General features: G+C 41.7%; 1 protein-coding gene across 2 annotated transcripts in view; it reads left to right on the forward strand.

Moving 5' to 3' along the window:
• STXBP1 (syntaxin binding protein 1) overlaps positions 1 to 12,953 on the forward strand; it is a 77,287-nt gene that overhangs the window by 24,361 nt on the left and 39,973 nt on the right. For both annotated transcript variants that reach the window (XM_073590859.1, XM_073590860.1), the window contains exons 2-5: positions 1,429 to 1,478; positions 1,804 to 1,885; positions 3,650 to 3,726; positions 12,872 to 12,950. In XM_073590859.1, the coding sequence (XP_073446960.1) occupies positions 1,429 to 1,478; positions 1,804 to 1,885; positions 3,650 to 3,726; positions 12,872 to 12,950 (288 nt within the window). The remainder of the gene's footprint in view (positions 1 to 1,428; positions 1,479 to 1,803; positions 1,886 to 3,649; positions 3,727 to 12,871; positions 12,951 to 12,953) is intronic.

A 12,953-nucleotide genomic window follows, 5' to 3' on the forward strand; every position in this document is an offset into this window, starting at 1 on the left:
TCTGATACTTACCTCCGACCGGGTCCCCCGCTGGTTATCGCTGATCGCGCGAGAACGTACTGGGCCGTTTCTCGTCGTCAGCTTCCTGCTGGGCTTCCTGTACGTGGGCGGGAGGACGTGAGTATCGCCTTGTCTGACAGGTAAGTAGCGACCGCCGCTATGTCGCTGGTGAGATCTGCCTGTGTGGCAGCTCACTAGCGACCACTTAGCGATGCACCAGCGATCCTGACCGCGTCATATCGTTTATCGGGATTGCTGGTGCATCGCTAAGTGTGACAGTACCTTAAGACCGGCAATCCAGATTGCCAGAGGCAAGTACCATATATATTGGAGAGAGGAGTGTCCAGCACTGAACAGCTGAGATCATCCAAGCAGGAAAGCTTGAGAGACTCTAAGCCGAACAGTTTAACTCCTATTAAGTGCTTCTAATCAGTGCTTCTAATGTAACAGAATAACAATGAAATTGAGGACCTACGATCAAGATTTGTCATCAATATCAGATTGGTGGAAGTCATACCCGGTATCCCCACTGATCAGCTGTTGTTAGCTGGATGTAAACATTGAACTGTACTGCGCTGTTTCTTCCAATGTTTGATGGCCGCTGCAAGGTACTGCAGATTCAAGGATAAGTCACTCATAAAATATATGGCCAGAGAACCTTATTAATTTAGATGTATGGAAAAAGCAGGGAATTTGTAACCCTATATCACAAAAGAAGTGAGAAAGAGTTTTGGACGTACAGTAAAAAAAAACTTTTGTAGCACTGTAATGTCACTGTTTATAGAGGAGACCTTGAGGACACTGTTTTTGGAGGAGACTGATGGCACAGCTTATAATGGAGCACTCTTATTGACCTGTTTATTGTGGGGACCCTGATGACATTGTTAATTGGTAACACTCTGATGGCAGTTTATGAAGTGGCACTCTAATGGCACAGTTTATGGAGTGGAACACGGATGACACTGGATATGGTTTGGCATTATTTATGGGATGGCATTTTGATGGATGAACTCTGACGGCACTGTTTATGAGGGGCACTCTGAAATATTTCTAGGGTGCCAGTCTGATAGCAAGGATTATGTGGGCACTTTGATGACACTGTTTATAAGTGGCAGTCTGATGGCACTGCTTATGGGTTGGTATCGTGATGGCACTATTTATTAGGGGCAGTGTAATGGCATTGTTTATGGGGTGGCATTCTTGTGGCACTATCTTTAATGGTCAGTAATGGCCCTGATTATGGTATTCCAATGGCACTATTTGTGAAGGGCACTCTAATGGCATGGGCTGGCACTATGATGGCACTGTTAATGGAGACACAATGATTCACAATTATTGTTTGTGTTGGTATACCATCCTAGATATAGCACTTAGTATGTATAATCTACGCATCTTTGATATGACCACAAATATCTGTTTCTCCTGCAGAGATCATGCACGATGTGATCCGGAAGGTTAAGAAGAAAGGAGAGTGGAAGGTGAGCCTTTTAGTAACCTTAGAGGCTGGTATTTGGGGGGAAAATATACAACTGCCCTGATTTCCAGAAACAAAGAGCTTTAAACATTAATCAGACCACTTTGACATGGAACAGAGATTTCTGCTACTTGAAATCTACCATACATTTTCATGTGGCAAGAACATGTCTGCTCTCCAGTAGCAGAAGTTTCTAAGCCATGCCAAAGGGTTTGGTTGCTGTATAGAGCCCTTATATTCAGGAAATTAGTGTTGGACTGAACGTTTTACTGCTGTGCGACTTGAGATTTTCCTCTACTTTTTGTAATGTTGTCATCCTGTTCCCGCAGGTGCTGGTGGTGGATCAGCTCAGTACACGCATGTTATCCTCCTGCTGCAAGATGACTGACATTATGACGGAGGGAATTACAAGTGAGTGGTGGCATTGGATGATTGTACAATAAGCTGACCGGGACCGAAGACACATGAAATCTAACATTTACTGTACACTATGTCCATCTTGTTGAGCAGGCGACTACATTCTGTGGTTCCCTGTTATCAGCCATTTCAGATTAAGAGACTGGCTGTAGTCCCATTTAATAGCAGGGACTTGCAGTGGATCGGCTCACTCGGCTGTACACGGAGGTAGACACAGGTACACTGTCTCTTTAAATCTTACACTTGTTTATTATACATGCGTCATAAACCAGTGCGAAGTGAAAAATAAACACGGCCCTTCAGGTAAAACAGAATAGCAATACAAAATGTTATACAGTGTCTGCAGCTGCCGGGATCCGCCGGCTCAGGATATAACAACCAGGTTCAGTACAGTTTAACACAAAACCACTTCTCTGGAGCTCCCAGCTCCAGACCCACTGAACACAGAATGTCTCAGGAGGCCGACTATTTAAACCCCAGACCAAAACCCTGGGGTGGAGATAAGGTAGACAACCTCCCTCCCTTTATGGTTGTCCACAAAAACCCAATCCTTAAAATGGCCAATTAACCCTTCTCAACACATAGCGGGCTGGAGCAAACTTCTTGGTTTCAAATCACTGAAGCTAATAGCCTCAGTGAAACATATCTCCCTTCCAGCACTTTGCCAATGACTTTGTCACAGGCCCTATACTTATGGAATTCCTATGACCATAGTATGGCAGTGAAGGCAAAAACAAAATGGTAAAATGGCCCTGCATGTGTACAGGTTCCTCGACTGAAGTCAATGGTATACAAAACAGCTTGTAAGGGCTGTGCTCCTTGTGTAAAAGACTGCAGAGGTGGCTGGTAATTCAGGCAATGAGAAGAAAACTATAAAATTAAAAGTTGCTCCGTCCATAAATTGCAATTTCATAACTTGAGATAACCCCTTTCAGGGAAGTTATTTAGAAAAACCGTAAATTATGTTTTTGTATTAAATGTATTTTTTTAAAAATTATTTATTTTTTTTAATATCACAATCTTTATTTATACATACTTCCTATACTTTCAGGAAGAGTTTGTCAGCATGCTCCGTATCAGCAGAGGCAGGATCACAATGACTGATAACACTTGTCTACACACCCCATAACACAGGATCCACCAATCACAAGGAGCAATGTCACAGCTGACCCTGGTCCTATTGCACTCTCTCATTAGATGCATCAATACAAAATATAGGGTCACGGGTCAACCATTGTGGCTAATGTACATGTGTTGTTTCCTGAAACAAAAGGAAGTTAGGGTCTGAAAAACCCCAGTGGCCATTGTGAAAAAAAAAACTTCCAAATTTTTTTGAAGGTACAATTAACACAAAAATCATTTTCTGATGATGGCTTCCCTTTGAAAAGACCAAAAGTGCCCTAATGCATATTAACAGTGAAACTTAGATAATTTAGGAATTTGGATGTCAGTCTTAGTAAGGGCTGTAATTCATGGACTGTCCACAGGGCTCCTGACCCAAATTTGACAACCTCATGTATTCTTATAAGGCAGTGAAGTTCAAGTCAGGTGGTCCGTACACGACCATGTTACACTGACGTCTGATTTTGGCTTAAGCGGTTGAGTAGTGGGCGCAGACATACCCTCTATTACACTTTCTAAACCATCAGACTTAAAGGGACATGTCCCGGTCACAGTTCGGCTACTTATACTGTGCATGGTCTCCAAAATCAATAGCAAACAATTTTTTGAATTTCCATCTTATTTTTTATTTTCCAGTTGTTGAAGACATTAATAAGCGAAGGGAGCCACTTCCTAGCCTGGAAGCCGTGTACTTGATCACACCCTCTGAAAAGGTAAATTACACAGTATATAGTAACCGACAGTATATAATAACCTGATGATAACAAATGGCTATTACATTAATATAGTCTCCAGTCTGTGCTTTGAATGCATAAGAGAAAATTACATTGTGATTAAAGGGGTATTCCTATGTTATATAGTATTATTATAGAAGGATAGGGAAAATGAAGGGAGGTCAGCTCACCAGTCTCGGTTGCGATCCATAATCCTCCTGCGCACGGAGTCACCTTGATCAGGGGTGTTGACTGAAGCAAAATAAAGGATGGAATCTCCAGCGCTGGACTTCAGTTAAAAATACATCATTTATTGTAAATTCTTAAAATCGAACAGAAAAAGTGTGGATAAGGACATACAGGCAGATGGGGTCTCTGGTGGTCTCCAACCAACGCGTTTCGACCTAGAGGGTCTTACTCATGGTTCACACTAGACCAATACTGACGACTACAAATAGTACAAAAACTAGTAAATCACAGGTGTTGGACAAAAGAATTAATGAAAATAGGGAGTATCCCTACCAGTTAACTCTTGCAAACACTCAGCCTAATGTGGAGCTGAAACAAAAACTAGTCGGAAAAACAGGAAAAAAAAAAAAAAAAAAAAAACCTAATAAAAAGATATCATAAGAATATAATAACAATCACAAAAATTATCAGAATAACCAGAATTGAATAGGACTAAGTAGAATGTAAATATACAGAAGAAAATATCAATCTAATTGCAATATTAAATCAAGTCGTTTGTTCAGACCTAATGGTACTCTTGTATTTAATTTAAAAATCCAAAAGGATTCACGATTTAATAATTTTCTCCTGAAATCACCTCCCCTAGTAGATCTATAGACTTTCTCTATTGCTATAATTTTGAGGCTATCAGTTTTACCTCCATGAACAGTTTTACAATGATAAGAAACTGCTGAAATATTATAATTGCTACTAGTAGCTTCTGACAAGTGTTTTCTAATTCTCTTTTTAAGAGGTCCTATTGTACAGCCTACATATTGTAGGTTACAAAAAACGCATTCAATAACATATATTACTCCTTCTGAATTACAATTTATGTGAGACTGAATAGGGTATGATATGCCAGTAACACTAGAAGTAAATCTGCTGGTTTTAACCACATAGTTGCAGACTTTACAGGGATGATGTCCACATTTGGAAAAGCCTTTATATGACAACCAAGTATTATTTTTAGTTCTCCTATTACTGATAAAAAGACTGGGGGATAAGATATCGCTCAAAGCAGGAGCTTTCCTGGCTATGTATCGTATCTGGGTATTGTCCAGAATTTGACCAAGTTTATTATCATTGTGTAAAATAGGTAAGTATTTTTTGACAATGTCCGTTATCTTATTGAATTGTGGACTGTACATGGTAGAAAAACTAACTATAGGACGGTCATAATTATTACAGGGGGCCCGTGTGCGATTCTTTTTCTTGCTAGCAGTAACTCCAGTGTGTACAAGGCTCAAAGGAGATTCATTCAGCAGGGTGTGTCTATCGATCCTGCTGACAATATTATCAGCTTTCCTTAGCATCCAATTAGCATATCCTCTGTCCTTAAGTCTAGAGAGGGTTTTGTTTGATTCTTTAGCAAATATTATAGGTGAACTACAATTCCTTTTTAACCTAATTAATTCTCCCACTGGAATGTTTTTAACCACGTGCTTGGGGTGACAAGAATAAGCTTGTAAAATTGAATTTATATCTGTGGGTTTTCTGAAAGGAAAAACGCAGACCTTTTGGCTGTCAGAATTCACAGACAAAGTCACATCCAGATAACTGATAGAAAAATCCGACACTGTAAATGTAAATGAAAGATTAAAATCATTCATATTAATATAGCTAATGAAATCACTAATCCCTGAGATGTCTCCCTTCCAAATCAAAATCAGGTCATCTATAAAGCGGCCATATAGTTGTATATTTTGTGAAAAGGGATTATTGTTACATAAGATATATTTCTCTTCCCAAACAGCTACTGTAATATTAGCTAAAGCTGGGGAACATTTACCCCCCATACTTACTCCTTGTTTTTGTAAGAAAAAAATTCCATCAAATGAAAAATAATTATGTGAGAGAAGAAAGGAAACTGCATCCACAATGAAGGATTGAATTTCTATCACATATGTGCTATATTTGTCCAAAAAGAATGTGAGACTAGAGATAATCACATTATGTGGTATGGACGGGTATAAACCCACCACATCACAGGTAATCCATGAATATTCTGGTGACCAATGATAATCATCCAAGGCAGAGATTAACATTTTGGTGTCTCTGATATATCCTGGAAGATCAATGACCAAAGGTTGTAGGTAATGATCAACCCACTCTGCCAATTTCTCTGAAAAAGACCCTATCCCCGAAATTATAGTTCTAAAGGGGGGGGGGGAACAAATCCTTGTGGATTTTAGGAAACGCATGATAAATGGGAATCACAGGGTTCTTGATATTAACATAATCATAAATTTTCTGTGTTATGGCCCCTGTGACTAAACCATCGTTTAATAATTTTGACAAATCACACTGAAATTTAGACGTGGGATCACTAGAAATCTTGGAATAGGTAGCAGAATCATTCAAAATGCGCAGATTTTCTGAATAATACAGGCCAGCATTAAGCACGACTACTCCACCCCCTTTATCTGCCTGTCTCACCAGAATGTCAGCATTATCTTTTAACTCTTTCATTGCTACTCTCTCTTGTGCTGTTAAATTGTCATATGTCATTTCTGTTATTTTATCAAGCTCCACTAAATCTTTCTCTATTAGTTCTTGGAATATATCTAGAATAGCAGGTCTGGACTGAACTGGATAAAACCCTGGATTGGGCATTTTAAAGAGATCATTTAAAGTCCTATTTTTTGGTAAGGAATGTGATTGTAAGTCTCTAAGAGTGGAATAGCCTATAAGATCTTTAAAAGAAAAATTTCCATAGGGAAAAATTAACTCAGGAATATTTGTAGATCCAGACAGTGACAAGGTCTCTGAAGAGGTGGACTGGTAGTCAAAATGACATTTCAAAGTTAAATTTCTGGCAAACTTATTCACATCTAGAAGAGTCTGATAAATATCAAATTTGTTGACTGGACTAAATCCCAAGCCTTTGCTCAAGAGAGTCATATGAGCTTCTGATAGGATATAGCTTGAAAGATTTATTACAGGGCATGTTGATATCTCCTCCGGTTTCTGAAGTGGTAGTTTCTTTTTATGTTTCCTCCCCGCTCTTCTCCGTCGTTTTTTGATCTCCTTACGATAATTCCATCACTACGGATATCCTCAGAATGATTAGTGTTGAAGGAAGCATCTAAGAACTCTTCTGACGTATTCAGATTAGAACTGGAAGACGCTGTTGAATCATGAGACCTGGTGAAGCTGACCCTGCGATCTCTATGGTGAAAGCCTGAAAAACCATGCTGATATCGTTTTTTACCTTCTTGAAAAGGACGGCTTTTCTTCCAGGAATAGACCTGGTTCAATTCAAAGTCGCGTTTGTCTCTTGTGAATTTACTGCGTTTTATATCTGCAATATATTCTTCCAGTTTGGAAAGATTTTTTTCCATTCTTGAATTAAATTTGTCAAAGTCTTTCACATTATTGTGTTTGTTCAGAGAAGTCTGCATCTTAGTGATCTCTTCTTTAACACAAGTCATCTCCAGTTCCTCATATTTAATAATCAACTCCATTAATTTGAAAGAACTTTGTGTAAGAATCTGCTCCCACTCTAATCTGAAAGTGTCTGAGTAGATGAAGGTAGGTCTTTTATTCAGTCTCAATCCCCTAGGGATAAGTTTTTTCGTCAGATAAGATTTTAGAGAGGTCATGTCCCACCATAATCTGGTTTCCTTATTTTTCCGATTTTCCAGTTTATTAAAAAGGTTTTCTAAAGACTCTACCTGAGAGACCCCACTGCTCACATTAGTAACATCATCTGTAGAGTCAAAAATGGCTGCAAAGATATGCTGCCTATTTCTGTCCAAATCCATGTCCATAGAATTAGTGTTTACAAGCGTCCACAACAATTGTAGAGTAAGGGAGCAGGACTAGATCATAAATATAATTATAGAAGGATAGGGAAAATGAAGGGAGGTTAGTTCACCTATAATATTTGCTAAAGAATCAAACAAAACCCTTTCTAGACTTAAGGACAGAGGATATGCTAATTGGATGCTAAGGAAAGCTGATAATATTGTCAGCAGGATCGATAGACACACCCTGCTGAATGAATCTCCTTTGAGCCTTGTACACACTGGAGTTACTGCTAGCAAGAAAAAGAATCGCACACGGGCCCCCTGTAATAATTATGACCGTCCTATAGTTAGTTTTTCTACCATGTACAGTCCACAATTCAATAAGATAACGGACATTGTCAAAAAATATTTACCTATTTTACACAATGATAATAAACTTGGTCAAATTCTGGACAATACCCAGATACGATACATAGCCAGGAAAGCTCCTGCTTTGAGCGATATCTTATCCCCCAGTCTTTTTATCAGTAATAGGAGAACTAAAAATAATACTTGGTTGTCATATAAAGGCTTTTCCAAATGTGGACATCATCCCTGTAAAGTCTGCAACTATGTGGTTAAAACCAGCAGATTTACTTCTAGTGTTACTGGCATATCATACCCTATTCAGTCTCACATAAATTGTAATTCAGAAGGAGTAATATATGTTATTGAATGCGTTTTTTGTAACCTACAATATGTAGGCTGCACAATAGGACCTCTTAAAAAGAGAATTAGGAAACACTTGTCAGAAGCTACTAGTAGTAATTATAATATTTCAGCAGTTTCTTATCATTGTAAAACTGTTCATGGAGGTAAAACTGATAGCCTCAAAATTATAGCAATAGAGAAAGTCTATAGATCTACTAGGGGAGGTGATTTCAGGAGAAAATTATTAAATCGTGAATCCTTTTGGATTTTTAAATTAAATACAAGAGTACCATTAGGTCTGAACAAACGACTTGATTTAATATTGCAATTAGATTGATATTTTCTTCTGTATATTTACATTCTACTTAGTCCTATTCAATTCTGGTTATTCTGATAATTTTTGTGATTGTTATTATATTCTTATGATATCTTTTTATTAGGTTTTGTTTTTTTTTTTTTCCTGTTTTTCCGACTAGTTTTTGTTTCAGCTCCACATTAGGCTGAGTGTTTGCAAGAGTTAACTGGTAGGGATACTCCCTATTTTCATTAATTCTTTTGTCCAACACCTGTGATTTACTAGTTTTTGTACTATTTGTAGTCGTCAGTATTGGTCTAGTGTGAACCATGAGTAAGACCCTCTAGGTCGAAACGCGTTGGTTGGAGACCACCAGAGACCCCATCTGCCTGTATGTCCTTATCCACACTTTTTCTGTTCGATTTTAAGAATTTACAATAAATGATGTATTTTTAACTGAAGTCCAGCGCTGGAGATTCCATCCTTTATTATGTTATATAGTGATGGCTGTTATGAATGAGTCACCGTAGGAGGCAAAAACAGAAATACAAGCTAAGTCCAGAAAACCAGAGAAGTTGGCAACTATCAGATTGCAGACCCCTGAACCTATCAACACAACTAGCAGTAGCCGTGGGGGGTTCCTACGATGCCCTAGACCCCTCGATCACAGCCGGAGAATTAAATAGGCCTAAAGAAAGAAAGGGGAAATCTAAACTGCCCCAGAGCAGACCCCAAAGCAATAGGCAGCCCCCAACATATAATGACGGTGAAGCAAGATGAAAACACCAACACAGACAGAAAGACAGACTGAGCAAAGACGGGGCCCAAAACTACCTAGATAGGAAAGGACAGGAAGGCTGCTGTCTGCAATCTGCCAAAACCCTATCAAAGACATAAGCCAACAAGCTGATATGAAAAAGGCCCTGAAGCAGCTAGGCTTCAAAAACTAAATCAGCACTCAGGTATTATCAGAAGACAGAGCTAAAGGAATTCAGCACACCCCAGCAGGGAATGGCAGAAATCCAGAAAAACAAAGCAAAACAAAGTCAAAGCACCAATGCAAAAAGCCGAGCAGCAAACTTAGCTTTAGAGGAGCAGGAATTCAGACTGGTCTCCAAGGATCCCACAGAGAAATCACCCGCAGGGCAGAAGGGCATCGGCAGCCTTATATCCAGTCAGTAACTCCACTCAGCCAGTCATCATCATCAGCCTCAGGTGTTTGATAATCAGGCTCACTACCTTTCTTTACCAGAAGAGGGAGTTCCCCGGGCCTCAGTAGTGAAGGGGAAAATGAACTCACAACAGATGGCATATCGCTAGACAATTAGGGGGTTCAACCGTTGGGAACTTTACTGATCCTGAGAATGAAAGGACCCCTAATTCATAGAATCCTTCTAAGTTTTCCTTGTCCAGCAGCGATCCTGGCCACCTGCTGTGATGGGAAATGCAACCAGTCCTGTTTCTCTATCTCTTCATTGGAGGACACAGGAAACCATGCTGTGTCCCTTAGTGATCCATCTGGGAATGTTTTCCCCTCACTAAACGATGTCAATGTGGTGCTTGCAGGTACGCAGGATGCAGTGACGAGTCGCGAGACGGTTTGGTGCTTTTTATAATAACGTTTATAGGCCTAGAGGTAACTATCCTCAGTCACAGCCTGACCAACAAAAAGGGGTAACAAGGGTTGCCCTCGCAGGCAAGCAAACACAAATGGGGTAGAACACGACTACGTCCGGCAATAGCCGGTCACTATAGGGCCGCGGTATGGCCGACTCCGGGTCCTTAATTATATAGTCAACCTGGCCGTCCAGACGTCCCTCGCCGTTCGGGATGGTGGTCTTTTGGCGTAGCAGTCGCTGGGCCCAGTTACTGAAGCGTTGACAAAGTCAGTGGTCCGGCGCTCTGATGACACTGGAGCACCACAGGCCCCGGCGGAGTCCTTGGACGGATGGGCCGCAGCCCCCGGACTGGGGCAATCGGCAGCGATGTGGGGTGGCGAGGGGCAGGCCACCTGTGCAGCTATCAGCTGCAACGGGGAATCCGCAGGAAGCAGAGACTCGGACCCTGCCGCGAACCGGAGCGGGACAGTGGTGGCCGCCAAAGGCACTGGACTTGCCGCAACCACGGGTGAGGGGCTGTGGGCAGCGGGAGACAGGCCTCAGCCGCGTGCTGGAGTGAGGCAGCAGCGGCCGCTGGGGTCCGCGGGCAGGCCGCGGGCAGGAGCGAGGCGGCAATGGCCGCTGGTGACCGCGGGCAGGCTGTAGCCGTGGGCAGGAGGAAGGCGGCGGTGGCCGCTGGTCGTTGCGGGGCAGCGGTTCTCGGACGGTCGTCTCGGCGCCGTCCCACTGATGTCCAGGGGAAGTATCTCTCCTGTCTCTGGCCTCCTTCCTGGCTCGGGTGAGTCGCTCTGGCTCTCAGTCGCTCCCACGATCTCCTGCTCCTTCTGTCTCGTTCTGCTGACTCCCTGTGACTCGCGTTCCCCGCCCCTTTTATATTGGCTCCTCCCCCAGTCCACCTGTCAGTCTCCACGGTCCATCCCTGAACTCTGTCCCCCGGAAACAGTTTCCCCCGGAACCCAGGTGATGGTCCCCTTGGTTCCCACCCGGACACTTGATGGGGACCCTCTCTCCCACATCTCAGATAGTCTCGACCCCTGGGATTACTTTGCAGGGGGCACCATACCACCCATCCCAGGAGTGACAGGTACCTTTGTAATTGTCAGTTGTGTTCAATCAAGCTAGTTTGTGCTACATTGACAATTCAGTTCAGGGTAAGACCAGACATCGCGTTTGCGTCGATGCCAAAAATTGCAGCCGCCGGTTATCTCTGAGTTTTGCAAGTTTCCTATTGGGTTACATTTACAAAGTAAGCGCCACTTCGGGCCTGACCTTTACATTATTTTGGTTCTCCATTTTGTCTTGTTTTCATCTTTGCTCACGGTTTAACACCTTACTCTTGACAACTCACTAACTTTCACTTAACATCTTCACCATTTAAGGGGACACTACACCCTGGGAAGGCGGTGACTCTTGTGTTCTCATGTGTATCTGAGATATGTCCGTTTTTTAGAATCTACATTTACATCCATGTTCATGGATGATGTAGTTACTAAAATTGAAAAAGGAAGAGAGATTGCATGTGGTTACGGTGTTCCAGGCTGTCCTCTATATTGATATCAGAGAAGCTAGCTACTTCCTCCCTGATGGAAAAATAAACTTTTGTCTATAAAAGAGGATTACATTTCACATCCTACAGTCACATGTCTGTACAATAAGAAGAGCTTCCTCTTATACTTGAATGTCAACAGTGTGAGTGAAATTCTGGATAGCCAGGTGACAGAAAAATAAGTCCCTTGAAAGCTTATATGGCTGACAGGAAGTTGATGCAGTTACTTCCTGTCTCAGAAACTGAAGGCAGAAATGTAAAATGATTCTGAAGGACAGTCTCTTATACAAAATGTAGAGTTAAAGACTTTTCCAACATAATTGTCACAAGGGCTCTGTGCATGGAAGTCTGACAGCAATTGATAGAGCTTCCACGGACAGGCTTAGGGCTAGTCACTCCATCTACTAGATCCTTCATCCTTTAACCCCTGTTCAGGGATCTGAACATACACAGGGGCCCCTGGGTTGTGGCCACAGAGTATCTGCAGGCTGACAACAAGAAGAGAGATCAAGCTGAGTTGTTTCCAGGAGGTCAAAGTCAGGGATAGAATTGAAATGCAAGCGAATAGACAGAATTTAAGCCGAGGTCAGAAAACAGGTAATCAAAATTAGCACTACAGGAGCAGAGAGTAGGGATGTGGACCAGGTAAAGCTTAATTTATAACTGGCAAAGAGACAGGGACACAGAGGATTATATAGTGAGCCATCATGCTCTAGGCTCACAGAAGGAAGTAATTAAGAATCAATGCAAGGAATTAGCTCCCAGCTCCCTGTCTGGACAGCACTACAAGTCCCAGAGAATTAAACAGAACAGTCCTGTTGTCGGTAACAAGGGTAGTGTGGCACCATCATAAACGGTAAAAGAGTTGGCGGATAACAATATGGATGTTACAAATGTCTTGTAAGTTATGAGATGCTTCTGATGTGAACCCCCACAGACCCAAATCCTTGCCTCCGATGACATGTGCTTTCCTTGCGCTCCTGGCTCTTTCTTACACTGCCTCATTCTCTTGCAGTCTGTTCATTCTCTTATCAATGACTTCAAAGATCCTCCTTCCGCTAAGTACAAAGCCGCACACGTCTTCTTTACTGACTGTA

This window comes from Dendrobates tinctorius, unplaced genomic scaffold, assembly GCF_039654945.1.
Source record: "Dendrobates tinctorius isolate UK_male_01 unplaced genomic scaffold, ASM3965494v1 ptg000120l, whole genome shotgun sequence".
In the NCBI taxonomy this organism is placed as follows: domain Eukaryota; kingdom Metazoa; phylum Chordata; class Amphibia; order Anura; family Dendrobatidae; genus Dendrobates; species Dendrobates tinctorius.